Consider the following 20,687-nt stretch of genomic DNA (forward strand, 5'->3'; position numbering starts at 1 on the left):
ATCCCATGGATTGTGGGTTCGAGCCTCACGTCAGGCTCTGTGCTGACAGCTTAGAGCCTGGAGCCTGCTTCTGATTCTGTGTCTCCCTCTCTCTCTGACCCTCCCCTGCTTATGCTGTCTCTCTCAAAAAAAAAAAAAAAAAAAAAATTAAATTACAAAATATGAAAGGACAAATTAAAGATTGGGAGAAAATATTTGCAAATCACAGAGTGGACGAAGAACTCATCTCTGGTACAAAAAAGAACTCTCCAAAGCTGAAAAATGTTGCATCTGATTAGAAAATGGGCAGAAGGACCTGCATGGACTCTTCCCTAAAAAGGTATACTGTTGGCAAATAAGCACATGAAAAGACGTCCAGCGTCACAGAGATGCAATTACAGCCATTACAGAGATGCAAGTTTAGACCCCGATGATGTCTTCTCACACAGCCAGCAGAATGGCTACACTGAAAACCAGTGGCGACACCCAATGCCGGTGAGGATGTGGAGAAGTGTGCTCACTCACACACTGCCGGTGGGAGTGTAAAGTGGTACACGCACTCTGGAAAACAGTCTGACAGTTCCTTTTAAAACTAAAAATGGGCTTACCGCACAGTAAGCAATTGTGTTCCCCCCCAAACACTTATCTACGTGCGGTGCAGAATAGTCAGCACACACACTCACTGAAGTAACACTCATTTCCGTTTGCTGAGCAAGTAGCGCTCTAGAAGCATCTCTCCCACCCCATCCTTGCTGAGGTATAACTGACAAATATAACTGTCATATATTTAAAGTGTACAACGTGATGATTTGATATATGTACACACTGTGAAATGATTGCCACAATCAAGCTAATTAGCACATACATATCTCATCTCACGTAGTTGCCTTTTTTGAGGGTGAGAACACCCAAGATCCACTCTCTTAGCAGATTTCAAGTGCACAATGCAGAATTATTACTATAGGCACCGTGCCTGTACGTACTTTAGGTCCCTTGAACGTACTCATCTTACAACCAAAACTTGGTGTCCTCTGACCACACTCTCCCCATTTCCTCCACCCTAGCCAACCACTATTCTACCCTCTCTTTTCTAGGAGTTTGATTTTTTTTTTAAAGCCCATTGACCTACTGTCTTTTTGTTCTTTTTGAATTTTACTTATTTTTTCTTAGAGAGAGAGAGAGAGAGAGAGAGAGAGAGGGCACGAGCCAGGGAGGGGGCAGAAGGAGAGAGAATCTCAAGCAGGCTCAGTGCACAGTCCGATGCAGGGCTCTATCCCATGACCCTGGGATCATGACCGGAGCCAGAATCGAGTTGGATGCTTAACTGACTGAGCTACTCTGGCGCCCCAAGTTCTACTTTTCTGAGTCTGCATGTAAATGACACCATATAGTATTTATCTTTTTCTGTCGGATTTATTTCACCTAGTGTACTAACCCCCAGGTTCAGCCACGAATCTGTGGTCATGAATAGTAGGACTTCCTCTCGTTAAGGCTACATAATATTCCACTGTGTATATACACTGCGTTTCCTTTATCCATTCAACTGTCAACAGATAACTTAGGTTGTTTCTGTATCTTGGCAAGCGATTATATTCCTGGGCATTTATCCCAGGAAAATAAAAATTTGTTTTCATGTGTCTTCGGAGTATGAATGTTTGTAACAGCCCAAGCCCAGAAGCCACCCAAATATTCCTTGATGGGCAAACGGCTAGTTAAACAAACTACGGAAGGCAGCTCCGCGATGAGGAATTGACTATGGATACATACAACAGCTTGAACGGACCTCAAGAAAATTATGCTGGGTGGAAAAGAATCTCAAAAGGATATATACTGTATGATTCCTTTTATAGAACATTCATAAAACAGCAGTAAATAGAGATCCAGAACAGATTAATGGTTGCCAAATGGAGGGGTGGGTGTTGCTATAAAAGGGCAGCGGGGGGAGCTTTGCGGTGATGGTATAGTCAAGTGTGTACATTGTGGTGGTGGTTACATAATAACACACACATGACAAAACTCCACAGAGCCACATACCCTCACCACACACGCGTGTACATGCGTGACTGGTGAATTCTGAATAAGCTGCGTGGACTGTACCAACGTCAATGCCCTGCTTTGATACTGTATGGCGGAGGCTGGGTGAAGGGTTCATGGGGCTCCCTGTGCATTTCTTGGCAACTTCCTGTGAATCTATACTTATTTCGAAAAGTTTAAAAGATTAATAATAAAGGGGAGGTACATCAAGACTTTGAAAAACAATGCTCCCCGGACTTATCAGTAACATCAGTCCCACCGGCTCTGTTCTTGGCCATCATTTCGCACCAACTCCCGTTTCTAGCCTCAGTCACTGCGGCTGCCCAGGCCCGCCCTCCCCCTCCCCCTCCATTCCTCCTGCATTCCACACCTTTGTGCTTATTCACACCTGTGGCCTTTGCTCTGTCTAGAATGACTTTCTCCCTCTTCTCTGGGGCAAACTCCTAGTGATCCCTCAGAGGCCTGTTCAAATGTTGCCTCCTCCCGGCAGCCAGCCTAGACCTCTGGGGCTGGGCTGTGCTCCCTCTTCTGAGACTTGAGTCTATCAGAGCGTTCGTCAGGGCGCATGTTGTTTCCAGGAGCGCTCTCCCCCACGGCCAGCAGCACTGACCGCAGGAGGCCCTGGTAAGTGAGTAGCTCAAATAGTTCTCTGTGCACCCGGCACACAGCAGGTGTCTGAGACCCTCTGCTGAATGAAAGCTGAACAGTGGTGGCTAGAGGAAGAGGAAGTACATTTTACCCAATTTTACAGCAGAGGCTTAGAATCCAACAATGACTTAGTTCCGTGGCCCTCAGAGTGTGTTCCCTGGCCTGGTAGCATCGGTCCTGTATGTTCTATGCTCCAGACCTACCACGTCGGAGCCTCAGGGGTGAGGCTGAGGAAATTTGTTCCAAGGCCTCCTTCTGGGTGACCCTGAGGCACGCTGACAGATTGAGACCTCCTGGCTCAGTGGATGGATCCCTGCTCTTGCGGCGGGGGCCTTATTTAAACAAACTCATGCACTCACTCCACCCAAGGATGCACCACGTGCCAGCCTGTGTCACACAGCACGTCAAGCACAGATGGGCCGGGAAGTCCTGGATCTGGAAGATGAGCGGGCACACGCACGTTCCCCTTACTGCGCTAACAGAATGGAGAGTGCTCAAGCCCACGGTCAGGAAATACACAGGGAACTGAGGGGCAGAGTGGCAGCACCTAGTGCTGGGGGAGGTTCAGGGAAGGCTTCCCAGAGGAGGAGCATCAGTGCTCAAGCTGGTAGGACGGGGGAGTGTGGGGTGAAGAGTGTGAAGAATCTGTCGGAGAGGGAGGAACATGGAGGAGGGCTCTGAAATTCAGACAGCCTACTCAGGAAAGTGCAAGTGGCCACGGAGGGTGATACGTGGCACTGTACAAGGCTGGAGAGGCGGGTGGGGCCTGGTGGCCACGGGGAGGAGCTGAGGCTGTGTCCTGAGGGCTGTGGGACAGGTGGGAGGGTTGGGATCAGTGGACAGGCATGGCTTGATACGGAAAGATCCCCCGGTTGCTGGGTGGAGGGTGGGCCACAAGAGGTGGGATGGAGGCCTGGGGCTCAGGGAGGTGGCCAGGGTGGGGCACTGGGGAGAGGAGGAAGGGGTGGGGGGCCGGGCTGCTCAAGAGGCCGCGGATGGAGCGCAGTAGTGGGGAGGAAGAAGGGAGACATCCAGGATGTCCATCCACGGCTCTGGGCTGAGGACCAAGGAATATGGGGGCTGCCCCTGAGATGGAGATCCTGGAGGAAGGGCACAGGGCACCAGGGTCAAGGGCAGCTGGAGAGCTTGGGTTTATCCTGACGGCACAAGGGAGCCATGGAGGAGTTGGGAGCATCCTTCAGGCTGTCAGACTGTCCAAGGGGACAAACTGAAGCCTAAAAGGCCAGGAAAACTGAGCCTAGTCTTGGGGAGGAGGAGCTGAAGGGGTCATTGAATGGCCAAGCTAGCAGGCAGACGGTCTTGCCTAAACAAGGGATACACGTGTTAAGAAAAAGGCAACTGAAATTCTGCTACAAGGAAAGCCAACAGTGAGTCCTGCCCAGGGCGGCTTGGCCCTAAATCTTACCAGACATAGCCAATCCTCCTGGAGGTCCTCTGATGACCCTCAGGGGTCCAGAAACCCCAGAAAATGGCAAATGAACTTGTAGGGTAACGTGCGTTTCCTGGGGAAGAAGGGTCCCCGGCTTTCATTAGATTCCTTAATTTGGAAAGAGTGAAGAGACTCTGACCTTTCTGGGGATGGCTTGTATCTCGCGTAGGTGGCCGAGCCGGGGGTGGAGAAGCTCCCAGAAGGCTGTCGGTAGGGAGGGACTTTGTCGGCCCCTGCTGGTGATGCTGTGTAAGGGGTTTCTGGGAAGCTGACAGGCCTGGAACAAAAACAGGAGAGAGGTAGGGGTGAGTGAGGATACCCCCTGCCCTCAGAGGAGGGAAGACAGACCTTTCCCTCTGGCCCAGCCAGGTCCCACCAGCTTCGCTGCTGCCCTCCCGTCAGGATGGAGGGATGGCTGCTGAGCCAGGGTGGTGGGAAGCTGGGAGCCCCTGCCTTCCCTGCCCCACTACAGTTGCAGGGGGTCGGCTTCTGCGGCCCTGAAGCAAGATGCTCCTCTGCAAGCTGGATTCCTTCCCTTCTTGGAAAATTATTTTTAAATATACACCACATTCAAAGTAATTTACCTGCAAGCTATCCTCCATCATAATAAAACCAACTCCCAAAGCTACCACCCAACCCAAAAGCTGGAATGGCACCGACACTTGCCCCCCTGTGGGCTCTCCCACCGCCCACTTCCCTGCCCCCCCCCCCCCCCCCCCCACGGAAGCAATCACTACCCTGAATTTTGTGCTTTCTCCATCCCTTGATCTTTTTAAAAATATATAGTTTTAATCATACATGGTCTGGTGGGTATCCAGCCCCCGACCTGGAGCTCCCCAGCACTGGGCCCGCACACAAGAGGCTCGTAACGAAAATTTAAGGGAAGGGAGGGAGGGAGGCAGAAAGGACGAGAAGGGGAGAAAGACCGAGGGAAGGAGGAGACTGGAAAAAAGGGGTCAGAGAGAGAAAAGGGCAAAGCACAGAGGTAGCTGGGAGGGACAGGGGGTGGCGCCCCGCCCCTCGTTAGCCCTTACCTCTTGCTGTGCAGGGGCTGGGGCTCCCGGAAGGGGACCATGGGAGCCTGCCTCGGGGGCCGGCTCAGGGACTGGGCATGGCCGGGGGTGCTGGGGCTGGCCCACTTGGAGGCCGGTAGAGAGTTGTGGGAGGCGGGCCCGCTCCACTGCCAGGGTGCGTTGCTGCGATAGGGGGGCCGGCCCCCGGGGGTCATGCTCTCTGGCTCCGTCTTGGGCTCCGAGGTATTCATGTCATAGGTCTCCAGCCAGCCCCTGGGAAGAAAAACGTTACTCAGCAGGGCCCCAGCCCACCAGCACACTCGCCTGTGGCCCAGGAGAGGCTGCCGCCTCGTCACACCGGGCTGGGTTTCCTGGCCACATCTGAACCATGAAGGCGTATTTTAAAGGCCAAGGAGATACCCTTTCAAATTGGTCAGAAACTTAGCAGCTCAGAGAAGTCAGTCAGGACAGGGCCCAGCACCCAGGCTCTGACTGCCTGGCCTTCTCTGCCCCATCTCCTCTCCTCACTCTCTCTTCACCTTCCTTCCTCTCCCTCCTCCCCAGCCCAGGCCTCAAGTGGGCCAGTGTCCTCCGTCGAATGGCTCAGCACCACCCCCCTTCCCCCACAGCGGTACTCAGGGCCAGAAAGGCGGATGCCCTCAGAATCAAAGGATAGTATCTGCCTTGTTCCAAAGAGGCTCAAAGGCAGCTGGAAGAGGAGCAGGTGACCTACTTTGCAGGGTGGTTTAAAAAAAAAAAAAAAAAAAAAAAAGCCACGGAATCCAGAACCTTGAAATAGATGCAGAACGGCCTGTGACTCCCCCCAGACCAGGCTGGCACGCGCACCGCGGTGCTGCGGGCTCGAGGCGGGGAGATCCGCGGGCAGGGCTAGCATTCTCCACCGCTGCTGCAGTGCGGCACAGGAGGGGGCTCCAAGCCCAAGGAGGGGGCCGCGCTCGCGAAATCCACCTCCCGGCAGCTGTGGGAGCGGAGCCTGGAGGAGCCCGGAAGCTCTCGTGCCCTCATCAAACTAATCCTCTGTGGCTCTCCTGAGTCCTCTAGAGGGAACTTTCAGGGTTGGCAGAAGAGCTGGTGGATTTGGTGGCTGGGGACTCAGCCTTCAAAGGCTACCCAAGCAGGTGCTCTAGCACCCGGGCCCAGCACACTGTGTTCCTCAGGAACATTAGCTCCCATAGGATGGCAGACGCCAATGCCTCACCAGGTACCACATGAGGAATGACAACAATACACATGTCTAGCAGAACCCGTAGAAGTGCCAGGCCCACGCAGAGGTGGACGAGGGTACCGTTGTGGCACCATGGGGCACATAGCTGCTCTGGCCGGCCCAACTCCCACACCCCTTCTCCTGAGAACAGGTCTGTGTGCTCTGTGGGGCCGACCCCACTTCTTGGTCCCAGGTATGAGAATGTCACCCAGGCCTGGCCAGTCAGAAACTCCTCTCCGTCTGGACACCATGACTGGCACAGGATTGTCACGTGCCTTACACACGACCAATCAGAGACAGCATCAACTCTGGACCGGTTTCTGGAACTCTTGGGGGAAAGATCTAGTTCACTGGGGCTGCTGCACTGGGGAGTCCTAAGCCGAAGCTGTGAAGAAGGGTGGGTCACCTTTTTCCTACCAAGTGGGAGATGGCCTGAGAATGACAGTGACACAGAAGAGGAGACAGGTGATGAAGATTCCTGGTGAGGGCGCCCGAGTCCCTGCGTCTGGCCCCGTCTGGATATTGCTCTGTCCCCTAGTCTGTCAGGTACAGAAGCCAGTAAAGGCTTCTCTGTTTTGCTTAGCAAAGTCTGAGTTGGTTCTGTCTGTCGCTGGGAACCGGAATCCTGATCACCACTGCACTGCACATTAGAGAGAAGTTACGTAACCTGTCTGAGGTCACACTGCCAGTAAAGGGCGGAAATTGGATTTAACTATAGTAAGTTGACTCAAAAGGCCACAACTTTAATGCCGATGCACACTGGCCCACTGAAGAGTGGTGTGGGAGCCACTGAGTAGACTTCTTGGGTCTCTGACTTCTCTCCCAGTTACTGCCCAGGAACCCTTGGGCATGATCTCAAAGAGGGAAACATCCAATTATCTGGAAGGCCGCACAGGGTGGTGGAGAGCCCGGGCTTCTGGGACAGATGGCCAGTGCAGATCCCAGCCCCTCCACTTAGGGTTTGCATGGCCCTGGGTGAATGATTTCCTTCTCAGAACCTTAGTTTCCTCATCTGTAAGATGGTGGGGGCTGCAAGCATTCTAGAGCATGAGGAGAAAGTCTGGCACATGCCACGTGCTTAATAAATAGGATTTGACACTGTTGCCTTCTCGAGCCGATTCTGTGGCCAATCTGCTTGCTGTTCCTACATGCTCAGAGGCCGAGTCTGCCTTCCATCTTCTCCAGTCCAACCACACCTCCATGGAGGCTCTGGAGTAAATTCTTCCCCATTGGCCTGAGAACCACCAGCACCCAAACCACCCTGAGAACTCAGCAGAGGAATGTAGATGCCTGGGTCTCATCTCTGCTCACCTGAATCAGAATCTTCTTTGAGGTGGGGTCCAGGAATCTGCATTTTACTAAGCTGCTGGAGATGATTTTGAAACATGGTAAAGTTTGAGAAACCCACTTTGTTGATTTGGTTTTTGAATTGTATTTTTTTAAGCTTATTTATTTATTTTGAGACAGAGAGAGAGAGTGCGAGCGAGCACATGTGAGTGTGCACTGGTGTGAGCAGAGGTGGTGCAGAGAGACAAGCCCAAGCAGGCTTCTGTGCTGTCAGTGCAAAGCTCGATGTGGGGCTTGATCTCACCAACTGTGAGATCATGACCTGAGTTGGTATCAAGAGTGGGAGGCTCCACTGACTGAGCCACCCAGGCGCCCCTACTTTCTGAATTGTTTTTATTTTTTAAAAAAAAAAAATTTTTTTTTAATGTTTTATTTATTTCTAGGAGAGAGAGAGAGACAGCGTGAGCAGGGGAGGGTCAGAGAGAGAGGGAGTCACAGACTGAAACAGGCTCCAGGCTCTGAGCTGGCAGTCAGCACAGAGCCCGACGCGGGGCTCGAACCCACGAACCGCGAGATCATGACCCAAGCGAAAGTCAGACGCTTAACCGACTAAGCCACCCAGGCGCCCCATGTTTTTAAAGATTAAAGTGAGATAAAATGGCATTCCTGTCCCTTATCCCTGTCCCCTGGCTTCACCCACCAAAAGCAACCAAAGCTTCCAGTTTCTTGCATATTCTTTCAGAAATATCCTATGCAGGTATGTCTATGCAGAGACCCTGTGCAAACAGTATTTAAAATAGAAATAAAAAGAACAGCACACTTAGCTCTAAATACCATCTTGTTCCCCCTCTCCTTGCCCCCCCAGCGGATACTATTTCTTGTCAGGACCTCTCAGCACAAACAAATTCACTTGATTTCCTGTAAACAATCAAATACCACTGCATCACACAGATGACCTGGGATTTACTCAGCCGGTCCTCTAAGGTTAGATATGTAGGCTGCTTCTAGTCTTGTGCTCCACCAATAGTGTTGCACTAAACGCTGTGTTCCAACCTCAGCCACATGCAGGCGGTGTCTGAGAGGACTCCCCTGGGCTCACAGACCTCTTGTCCCCACTGCCTTCTTGTCCTCAGTTCCCAACAGCCTAGTTTCTGGAGGCCACGGAGATTCCTTTCTTCCCTCTTCTGCTTACTTACTTGTGTGGTTTCGATCTCCCTTCACAGGGAGGGGTTCCTAACCCCCCGAGTCTAACTAACGGGGATAAAAGCAGCCCGGATCACCTTCCCCATCAGGAAGAAACAGAGAGAAAGTGAGATGAGAGCATCCTTCCTGAGCCTGCACAAGCGCCCAAGGTCATGATGACCATCTCACTAGGCTGCGGGACGTTCTCCCAGCTACCCTGCCTGGCTTGGCTGCGGCCAGTGGTGCTGGGATCACTCAAGGACCCGTCCTGTGGCCTGGGAGTGTGCGGATGACCCAATCTACCCTCTTCAGTGTCTGAAGAGCCTGGGGTGCAGACGCACACCGTGCTGAGCCTGGCTGGTGGCGGGGACAGCACCTCTGCCCGGGCCTCTCCCCTCAGAGCTTGTCTCGCCATTTGAGCCAGAAGAGGCCAGGGCTGCAGCAAGAGGCTGGAAGACCCCAGAGTTGGGATTATCAGCTCTGCAAATGAGGTCGGCCAGACACCACTGCCTTTGAAGAACAACAAAAACCACACAAGTCTCAGCCCACACCTGCCCTTGCAAACAGGACAACAGGAGATCCTGTTTCCTGGCTGCCTTGTGAAAGGGGCAGGATGATAGCTCTTCTAATGAGGGCACGGAGCCGGGCTCATCTGTCTGGTCACGCCCTCCCTGGCCTGGTCTCCCCAGAGCCTCCCCAAAGCTGGAAAAGGGAACCTGCAGACTTTCACTTCTGCTTCAGTTGGTCCCTACCTGCAGGTCCAGGGACGCCTCTGTGGCCTCTCACGCACCTCCAGTTTTGGAGTCATCCGACAGGCAGGCTGGCTTATGGTGTGCACAAGTGTGGGTGTGGGTACAAAGCAAGGTGGGGGGGTCTGCTGGGGAACTCGCCTGCGGCCTTACTTCGGCTCGACTTGCCCCTGCAGAGCCTGGTGCGGGTGTGGCCGGGCCGTGGCGCCACAAGAGGGCTGAGAGAAGGGGACGCCTGGGGTTAGACTGGAGTCCCAAGGCCGGGACACTGGGTAGGTGGGTGAGGGGTGGCCAAGCCCCTGGCTGAAGGGTTTCGATGTGCCCAGAGCTGCCCCCTACCAAGCTTGGAGCACGCGGGAAGGTGCGGACGGAGCAACCACACTGGGCACGCGCACAGCTTTCCAGGCAGCGGAGAACTGCGAGGCCCGGACACCTGGCTTGAGGTTTGTCGCTCACTTAGTAGCTGTACCCAGTACTGGAACCCTGCGCAAGTGACAGGTCTACTCTGGGCCTCAGCTTGCTCATCTGTAAAGTGAGGATCACACCAGCCCTGTGAGGTCACGTGGATATGGTCTTCAGGGTCCCCTCCTCTCAGCTTTCCCCTTGGCTCACTCGGCTCCTGACCCCCTTTCTGGTCTGTCAACAAGCCAAGGGCCTTTGTCCTCACTTTGGTAATTCCTCCTCCTTCTTCCGGCTCCTTCTCACCTTCAGGCCTTCCCTGACCACCCTGTCTCACACCCAGTATCTTCCCGCTGGTGTCTCCACAGCGCCTCCTACAGGCCAAGGGCTGTTGTTCTGTGTGCTTTATAAAGCTTTTCTCTAACTTACCAACGGCCTTTGGGGAAAGGACCTATTGCGGTCCTCATTTCACAAATGAAGAAACCGAAGCACAAGGTAAGAGGCCAGTAGCCCAGGGCCATAGTTACTATGGGGAAGAGCTAAGATTCAAACCTAGGTAATCTCCCTGTAGAGCCTGCCTTCCCTCCTATGCTCAACCGCCTCCCCCTTCTGCTCTGTGAAATCATCCAATTTGCTTGTTTATTGTCTGCCTTCCCTGATCCATTCGGTAGCGTCACGAGGGCCAAGGCCTTGACTGCCTCCTGTGCAGCTGTGTTTCCAGCACTTGGAAGGTAGTGACTCTCTCTCTCTCTCTCTCTCTCTCTGTTTCTGTCTCTGGTTACCTCTGGAGGTTGCTAGGGTACCAACTCATTATTTTGAAAGCTGCACTTACCTTGCCTTCTTCATATAATAAATATTACCTCAGAGTAGCCAAATAGTTACTGAAGGAACATTCTTTTAAGAACAATTTCAGCCAATAAGTGAAGAAGGAATGATGGGATTGAGAACATCATTGTTACCACGTGATGCATGACAAAATAACTGAGCTAGGCAATCATGCTGAGTAGCTGCTGAGGGGGACAATGTCTGATGACGCATCACCTGAACCCTCTGACTGCCCTTAGGGTCACTCATGGAGGGCCAGCCAGACACATGGTGCCTCTTGGCAGACACACACCTAGGAAGTGGTGTTACCGAAAGGATTTTAACCAGAACTGGATCAAGCTTCTACATCAAACTCCAGTTTACAGGAAATTCATGTGCTAGAGAAACAGGGTAAAGGACATCAGGGGGATGCAAGTAGCTAAATCCAGGAGGTGAGAAACTCTAAAGGACAAGTGACCTGGCTTCTTCCCAAAATAAACTGCAAAGGGAACAGAAAAGAGGGAGGGGACTTATAGGTTAAGAGAGCCTAAAGACACCCATCAACCAAATACAACAGGAGCCTAATTAACAAAACAATTCTTCTAAAAACATTTTTTAAAAAAAACTTTAGGTGGGGGGGAGTGGGAGAGAGAGGGAGAGAATCTTAAGCAGGCTCTGTCCTGAGCCCCATGTGGGGAACTGTGAGATTATGACCAAAGCCAAAATCAAGAGTTGGATGCTTAGCTGACTGAGCCACCCAGGCACCCCAACAAAACAATTCTTTTTAAAAAAAGGATGTCTCAGGGCGGCTGGGTGGCTTAGTTAAGCATCCGACTTCGGCTCAGGTCATGATCCCATGGTTTGTGGGTTCAAGCCCCGCATCGGGCTCTGTGCTGACAGTTCAGAGTCTGGAGCCTGTTTCAGATTCTGTGTCTCCCTCTCTCTCTGACCCTCCCCTGCTCACGCTCTCTCTCTCTCTCTCAGAAATAAATAAAACACAAAAAAAAAGTTTGTTTTTTTTTTTTTTTATATATTTTTATTTATTTCTAGGAGAGAGAGAGGGACAGCGTGAGCAGGGGAGGGTCAGAGAGAGAGGGAGACACAGACTCTGAAACAAGCTCCAGGCTCTGAGCTGGCAGCCAGCACAGAGCCCGACGCGGGGCTCGAACCCACGAACCGCGAGATCACAACCTAAGGGAAAGTCGGACGCTTAACCGACTAAGCCACCCAGGCACCCCCAAAAAAAAGTTTTAAAAAAGATGTCTCTGGGGTGCCTCGGTGGCTCAGTTGGTTAAGTGTCTGACTTTGGCTCAGGTCATGATCTTTTGGTCTGTGAGTTCAAGCCCCACATCGGGCTCCGTGCTGACAGCTTGGAGCCTGGAGCCTGCTTCAGATTCTGTGTCTCCCTCTTTCTCTGTTCCTCCTCTGCTTACACTCTGTCTCTCTCTCTCTCTCAAAAGTAAATAAAAGATTAAAATAAAAAAGATCTGATACAACAGAAAGGTAAACACAGATGGGTAGCTGATATTGACTTACTGTTAAAATTTTTAAGTATCATCATAATTCTTTTTTTTTTAAATTTTTAATGTTTTATTAATTTTTGAGAGAGAGAGAGACAGCGTGAGCAGGGGAGGGTTAGAGAGAGAGGGAGGCACAGAATCAGAGCAGGCTCCAGGCTCTGAGCTAGCTGTCAGCACAGAGCCCCACGCGGGGCTCAAACCCACGAACCGTGAGATCATGACCTGAGCTGAAGCTGGACGCTTAGCCGACTGAGCCACCCAGGCGCCCCAGTATCATCATAATTCTTAAGAGGTTCTTATTGAGTCGAGGCACATTCTAAGCATTGAGACTGCTTGAAATAATTCAAGATAGGGAGGTACGGAGATTGAAAAAAAACCTCCAAAACTGGTTGTATGTCGGTAAGTGCTGAAATGGGGCTCAGTACACTGTTACTATGTTTGAAGTGTTTCAGTAAAACAAACAAACAAATAAACTTTCTGCTGTATTCCCGCTTTCTGTGGAATAAAACCTGAGCCTGTCGCTGTGTCCATAAGCTCCACCAAAGGTTGCCCCCATCTCTCACCCCTGTTCCAGCCACACTGCTCTCTCCGTGCTGCATGGATGTACGTGTCACACACACTCACAGTCACCCTTCGGAGCCTCTTCCACACTCTGACCCTCTGGCCCAGAGAAGACCACAAGGCTGCTTCCACCCAGTAGCCCTCCTGATAATGTAAGCAGCTCTCCCACCACGAGGCAGGCCCTTTATTTACCCTTAATTTTCTTGTGAAACTTTATTACTGCCTGGTCCTGCATCATATCTACCTAACTACTGCCTGTCCCTCCCTCTAGAACACAAACATCGAGGGAGCAGGCGCCCTGTCTCATCACTGCTGTATCCCCCGCACTCAAATGGAGCTCGCACGCAGTTGAGGCGCAATAAGTATGTGAAGGAGTGACTCCAGTGCAGCGTGCCCTTGGGGAAAGTTGCTTTCAATGCTGTGTGCATCATCCAGAAGATGGAACTAGTAAGGGTGCCCACCTCATGGGGCTGTTGCAGACATTAAACGGGACAGTACGCATTTGGAGAGCTTCAACTGTAAGAGGCACACAGTATGTGCCCGACAGTTGTGGACTCTCACCTGGTCACCATTATGGCTCTTCCTGCTGAGAAAGGGCCTTGAGTGACAGCGCTGGGGCGGGGGAGGGGGGGAGGCACACACCGGCTCTCTGGAAGAGCCAACCCCCACCTGGCTCCCACCTCACAGGCCAGGTGCCCTTACCTCCGGGGCGTGCCGTCGTCGAAAGGCGGGATGATGACCACCTTGACGGTGACCGAGGTGCGCAGGAGGTCGATCATCTGATCATGGGTCAGCGTGACCACGGCCACCTTGCAGATCTCTACCAGTCGGCTGCCTTGCCGGAGGCCGGCCTGCCAGGCGAACCCGTAGTCCTCCACCTCGGCCACCGTCCCATCATACTTCACGTGGAAGCCCAGCTGCCCGAGCCCGTTCCGCCGCAGGGTCATGTCCACCGTCTCCCAGCCATTGGTCATGACCTGTAGGTGACAGACAGGATCTAGCCTCAGAAGCTGTTTGCGGGCCAGCTTGGGATGGTCCCTGTACACATTTCCCCACTTTGGGGCCGAAGACCCTGCTGACCCCCATCCCTCCCAGTGATGCCAGGGCGCAGAAGCACAGGCACCCCCCGAGTCTCAGCCTGGACCCCTGCCTTCTGAAGACGAGATGTGGATGTGTGGCTGTGTGGCTTAGCTTGCGGAGACGGTGTGGTCAGGAGGCAGCCGTGCATAAGTTCCAAAGGCCCCTGGCCTCCCTCCTTCCCCAGCTATAGCAGGTTGATACTTCCTGGCCCCTTGGGGTAGGTGTACTCTGGGACTTGTTTTGGTGACAACTTGAGATGTGAGTGGAACCATCATGTCATTTAGGCTGGGGCATTTAAATGCCAGTGTGAAACCCGCCCCCCCCATCGTAGGCCTTTCCCCTCTGCCACAGCTACCCCCCAGGAGTATTCCGCCTTGTGGCTGCTGGCTCAGCTAGGGTTCCAGACTTAGGACAAGTGTGGAGCAGAGACTTCTGCTGAACCCAAGACAAATAGGTAGTGTGAGCAGCAGATAGACCTTTGCTGTTTTAAGGCACGACTGTTTTATCCTGACACAGCGACTCTAACAAAGTAAGCCGGAGAGGCAACCGACCAGAGATCCTGGGATCTTTCCTGGCTGGGGGCTTGCGGCATATTCTTCACTTCATGACCTCATCCTCAGAGGCACAAACCCCTTCCCCATCTCCTCAGACCGTCCTCCAGCCTAGAGCTGGCCAGACTGCAAAAGGCCTTGCTTCCAATTTATTCCTGTGTGTGTGTGTGTGTGTGTGTGTGTGTGTGTGTGTGTGTGGTTCTTGCCATGATTCTGTACTAGTGGAGATAGGACGACCCGCCGAAGAGGACCTTGGCCACTCAGCATGTCCTTAGGGACTCCCTCCTTTTCTTGAGAGGAAAGAACCTAACGAGCCACGGCTATGGCTGTTAAACAAGTCACGTCGAGATCTGTCTGCCCTCTCCTAAAACTGCATTAAGGAAAGAGAAGGTGTAATAGTTCAAACTGCCTATGAGAAGCCTTTCCCTGGCTAGAAATTAGGATATTTGACGTACCTGTTACAATGGTGGCTTTCATTTTTCTGGCCACGACACACATTAAGCAGGTTTTATGTCACAAACCCCTCTATGCGTTCACACACCCATATGCCCACAAATATTCCTTGCAGTCCAAATGGATCTCATTCCTGAGTGCAGATAGCAGGAAACGAAGAGTATGGATGGGAAAGGACTCACCTGAAGACCTAACCACATTTGATGTAGAGGGTGAGAACCTGGAAAGTGGGGGACAAATGTGGCACTGGGACAACGCCCCACAAAGCAGTACTTATCCTTACTTACAGGGATGGACTGCAATACTGTGTCTTCTTTCCTACATTGTCCTTGAAAATTCTTTTTTTTTTTTAAGATTTTTAATGTTTTTTATTTATTTCTGAGAGAGAGACAGTGTGAGCAGGGCAGGGTCAGAGAGAGAAGGAGACACAGGATCTGAAACAGGCTCCAGGCTCTGAGCTGTCAGCACAGAGCCTGACGTGGGGCTCGAACCCACGAACTGTGAGATCATGACCTGAGCCGAAGTCGGACGCTTAACCGACTGAGCCACGCAGGCACCCAGAAGTATTCATTTTCTGTCTACATTATAATTATCTTATGATTTCCAACAAATCATTGTCCTTTTTTTAGGTCAGAGTAGTACACTGAGAAAATAATGTCAGAAAAAAATGTATAATGACTTGCACACTTTTGTTGGGTTATTGAAAGTTCAAACTATGTCACCCATAAACTTATTTCATGTATTTAAATTTCCAAAACAATGTCTTACACTAAAAGCCACAGATTCAGTATAANTGAGCTGTCAGCACAGAGCCTGACGTGGGGCTCGAACCCACGAACTGTGAGATCATGACCTGAGCCGAAGTCGGACGCTTAACTGACTGAGCCACTCAGGCGCCCCTTGACCTTGAAAATTCTTGATCGAGACCCAGTAATTGATTTCACAACTTGTTCATGTGCCAAGAAAGAATTATTGTTCTTTCTTTATGTATGACAATGACGAGACGGTTGTTTTTGGGGGGGGTGTCTGTGTGTTCTCGAGATAAATACTGAAATGTGTACAGATGATATGATAGGATGTCTAGGATTTGTTTCGAAATAATCAGGGGGAAGGGAAGGGAGAGAAGGAAGAAACAAGACTGGCCACGGGCTGGCTGCTAACTGCAGAGAATTGGTGAAGGCCTAGGAGTTCTCTAGGTGAGTCTCTTTACTTTGGTGTATATTAGACATTTTCCATAATTAAAAAGTTTTGAAAACCTGGTTGCAGAGGAAAGCCTGGTGTTCAATGCATCAAGGGAGGATGTTGTGACTGACCTCATCCTAGCCCATTACTTCTGCTTGGGGAGTCAAAATTCTTCCCCCCGAAGCCAGTCACCCTTGTGGCCACAGAATCTGGTTGTGGGTTACAGAGAAATGTCCGGTATGTCTGTGCCCCTAACCGATGAGGCCACACCAGCCCAGGGGGGCACGGGGAGGGCCCGACCTTCCCCAGAGGCTTCAGCAAGACTAATGACTGCCATTCCTTCTCCGCTCTTCCCTTCCTCCTTCCAGTACTGAGCCTCCCACAGTGATACAGATTTGGATAGGCGCGCGGCCGCCCGGCTGAGGCCCCCGGGTCTCAGCTTCTCTTGCAGCTGGCTATGGACATTGGCTTTGACCACAGGACAGGAGTGGAAGGGATGGAATTTCTAGTTTGTTTTCTTCAAAATAAAATTGCTTGCCCCCCACACTCGTGCATTCTCCCTCTCCGTAGACAGGAACGTGGATATGGAGTCATACCAACCAATAAGGAAGGAAAAGGAAGTGCCACAAGACAGAAGGGGTGTGCGTCCCTGAGCTGTCCCCGCCACCTTGAGCGGCCTGGGCATTAACTACAAGAGAAAGAAACTCCCACCTTGTTTCAGCCACTGGATCTCTCAGTTTCTTTTAGCAGCTCGTCCTGTAGTGACCCACTATAGCTGTTTTAGATCGTTTTGGATAGAGAGGGGAAAGCTGGTAATGGAACTCTGTGGCTGCTGTCTCTTAAAAACCTTTTTTTTTTTTTTTAAATGTCTACTTATTTTTCAGAGGAGGGGGCAGAGAGCGAGGGGGACAGATGATCCGAAGCAGGCTCTGCTCTGACAGCAAAAAGCCCAATGTGGGGCTCGATCCCATGAACTATGAGATCATGACCTGAGCTGAAGCTGGACACTTAATGAACTGAGCCACCCAGGCACCCCAAAAGCTTTTTTTAAAGTTTATTTATTTTGAGAGAGAGAGGGAGAGATTGGGGGGGGGGGTTAGAGGGGGAGAGAGAGAGAGAGAGAGAGAGAATCCCAAGCAGGCTCTGCACTGTCGGCACAGAGCCTGATGAGGGGCTTGAACTCACAAACCATGAGATCATGACCTGAGCCAAAGTTACCAGTCAGATGCTTAACCAACTGAGCCACCCAAGTACCCCTGGTCTCTTAAATGTCCTGATAGTTCTGTCCCTTTTGCTTCCCTAACAAAGCAAAGGAATCCCCACAAGAACAGAAGGGTTCCTGACGCTACAAGACTCCAGAGAGGCCCCATGGCGCAGGGAACACCTTCCGAGACCAAACACGCATCCATTCAGAGGACCCTCCACCAGGCCATGTGGTCACCCTGCCCCAGGCCCCCTTTTAAGATAATCTTCCTGGGGACTGAGCTCTGCATGCCAGGCACTCGTTAAGCCTTTCATATGCCCAATGTCCCCAGTATCTCACGGATGAGGCAGGTACAACTGCTCTGCTTATCTTTCAGATGTTAAGACCTGTACAGACCTGACTTTTTAAATCTTGCTTTTACCCTCCATTCTGTATTCCCTGCTGCTCCCAGTTATTTCCCCCTCTTTCTTCACCAGGATGGTTCCTACTTCTTGATCTACTCTCAGTTTAAAAGTTACTTCCTCAGGGAGTCCCCCATCCCAGGCTCACGAGCTGGGGTCCCTGGCGGGCAGTGTACACCAGATGCAAGCCGGTGGAGCTGTGAGCTAGAGGGGCACTCGTGGCCCTGTCTTGGCTGACCTGTGCGAACACCTACCCCGCACAGCCAGATCTGCAGGAAGACATGCTTCTGTGAAATCTTCTGAATGCTCAGCATTGGTAACCAACTGAGCATGTCCGGGGACTGCATCCAACCTGGGCTGAGGCCTCTCCCCACCATGGGTTCCCTGGCGTCCTCAATACTTCCTCTCTCACCTCTCAGCCCTTGTAACTCCTATTCTGTATCTGCCTCAGGAGTGAGCCCCGGGAGGGCAGCCAGGGCCCACCATGGTCACTGCTGTGTCGCAGCGGCACCCGACTCCGAGGCAGGCGCGTAATAAGACTTGCTGACTTAACAAATGAAGGATGTCTGACTCCTGGCTCTGCTGGGGAGGGCAGGGACTCCTCGCCCTGGAGGACTTTGGAAGCAGACAGACTTGCCATCATGAGTCATTTAAAAGGGGCTTGTCTCTTGGCAGAGGATGGCTTACATCATGACTCCCTGGCCACCTGGTCCCCCAGTGGGCTTCGGGGCACTGTGACTGTGAGGAGGGCTGCAGTAATGGGCTGCAAAACGCTGCGCCAACAGTAGGCTCGGGGGTGGGCACGGGACAGAGTGGCACAGAGAGGATGCGGGTAAAATGTGTAACCTGGTGCGGTGCCTGGCATGGTCACTGCACAAGAAATGCGAGCTGCTGTCAGGGTTTTACAAGGAAGAATCCTCTTGTGGTTAAGAACCCAGGTACTTAACTCTCTCTGGGCCCCAGATTCCTCATCCGTGAAGTGGGGATGATAATGGTATCTCCCCCACCGGGCTTCTGTGAGGAAAAAAATGCCAAGTTGTGTAAGGCACTGAGCAGGGTCGGACAGCCCTCCACAAATGCTGGCTCTTGCTATACCCATAGGGTAGTGAGGTAGCCATGCGTTCAGTACAAGTTCACCGCGTGCCTCCTGCATACAGGCCTGAGTGCTGAGGACAGAGCAGTAACAACAAATTCGGAAACACACTTCGTGTGGTGGTAAGTGCTATGGAGAAAATTAAAGCAGGGTAAGCAGGTGGAGTATGCTCAGGGCCAAGCTGAGGAGGGGGCGGGGTTGCAATTTTACATATGGGGTCTCCCTGATGAGATGACACGTGACTAAAGTGCTCCAGCAAGAGGGCACAGGCAGTGCAAAGGCCAGGTGCCTGCCTAGCATACTCGGGGAGAGCAAAGGTCTGTGGATCCAGGGCAGAGGGAGCGACAGGAAGCCAGATCACGTGGTGTCTCATGGGCCACTGCAAGGACTATGGCTTTTGCCTAGGGTGGGCAGACGGTTTTGAGCACAGCGGTGATGGGATCAGACCCCTCGGGCTGCCTTACTGAGGACAGAGCATAGGGAAGCAAGGTGTAGGCAAGGGAGACCAGGGAGGAGAGGCTGGGGGAGGCTGTGGAAGGGGAGGGGGAGCTGGAGCCTGTCCACCAGAGCCAGATGGGACGTGGGTGTGAGAGGAGAACAGTGAGGCCTTTGACCTCGACAAATGGAGCGATGGTCTTGCCCTTTACGGAGATGGGAAAATTCCGGGTGGCAGGGGAGGAAGACCAGGAATTTGCTCTTGGACATGTTGTTTCAGGGCTTAGAGACACCCGGGGGGAGATGCTGAGAAGCTACCAGTCCTGATTTTGGGTAGGTTCTGGAGTCAGGAAAACTTGGATTCAGACCCCAGTCTGCCATCTGCTGGCTGCGTGGTGTTATGGGAGTATCTCTACCTCTCTGAGCCTTAATTTCCTCATCTTGTCAAGTGGAAATAAGAACAGTACCTACACTTGTGGGGGTGGTGAAAGACTGTGACATCATGCACGTAAATGCTTATTAGCACAGACTCAGGGTCCAAGTCAACTCATTCAACCAACCAACTAATCAGTATTTATTGAACACCTACTATGTGCCAGTCCTGATCTATGTATAGGACATATGCACGTAAACAAAATAGACGGAGGCCTGCTTCTCTGACCTCACATCCGTGTTGATACCTAAAACTAGCATTGTTACCTAAAGCTGAGCATGAATTTTGGGCTGAGGGAAGCTGAGAGCAGGGCCTTATCGATCCAACCTGAATTTGATGAGACAGTGCTAAGGCCCAGAAGGGTAAACCCAGTGGGATCTGGAGGTCATGGCCCGCTGAGTCAGGCAAGCTTGTCTGGGCAACATAACTCATCCAATCCTTAAAACTTCCACACAACATGTGGTAATTTTTGTTCCCATTTTAAGATGGGGAAACTGAGTCACACAGTAGTTAAGAACTTGGCTCAGGGTCACACAGCCAGCCAGTGGCAGTGCCAAGACTTGAAGCCAGGCCTTCTGACTCTAGAACCCGTGTCCCGTGTTACGCCCCCTTCCCTATTTCACATCTGTGACCTGCCCTCCTGTTAAACCCACCAAGAGCCCATCGCTGACTACAGCGTTCCTTCTCACAGAACTCAGATGTGGCCTGAGTACTTCTTAGCATAGTGCTTCAAGCCATCACCAACGAAGCCATCACCCGACTTGGAATCTGCCACCCTTGCTTTGGCCAATAGTCTGAGTCTGAGGGTTCTACCAGGAGTTTAGGGTAAGAATTTACCCAGACTGAATCTTTGTCTTTTAAGAGAGGAAGTTAAACCACTCACGTTTACCGTGATTACTGATGTGGAATTATTCCCACTGTATCGTTTTCTGTTTGTTTCTCATACTGTGCTTTCTTTTATCCCCCCCAGATCCCCACATATGCCCTATCCTTTGGTGGCCTGA

At 51.8% G+C, this 20,687-nt stretch overlaps 1 protein-coding gene across 3 annotated transcripts in view; it reads right to left on the reverse strand.

Annotated features, from left to right (window-relative positions):
* Window positions 1–20,687, reverse strand: part of SIPA1L3 (signal induced proliferation associated 1 like 3) — a 249,248-nt gene that overhangs the window by 51,743 nt on the left and 176,818 nt on the right. For all 3 annotated transcript variants that reach the window (XM_039217712.1, XM_039217715.1, XM_039217714.1), the window contains exons 10-12: window positions 13,554–13,828; window positions 5,146–5,397; window positions 4,251–4,388 (exon numbers count right to left, since the gene is read on the reverse strand). In XM_039217712.1, coding sequence (XP_039073643.1) covers window positions 4,251–4,388; window positions 5,146–5,397; window positions 13,554–13,828 — 665 coding nt within the window. The remainder of the gene's footprint in view (window positions 1–4,250; window positions 4,389–5,145; window positions 5,398–13,553; window positions 13,829–20,687) is intronic.

This window comes from Hyaena hyaena, unplaced genomic scaffold (genome assembly GCF_003009895.1).
Source record: "Hyaena hyaena isolate Hyena2069 unplaced genomic scaffold, ASM300989v1 scaffold_721, whole genome shotgun sequence".
Taxonomy (NCBI): domain Eukaryota; kingdom Metazoa; phylum Chordata; class Mammalia; order Carnivora; family Hyaenidae; genus Hyaena; species Hyaena hyaena.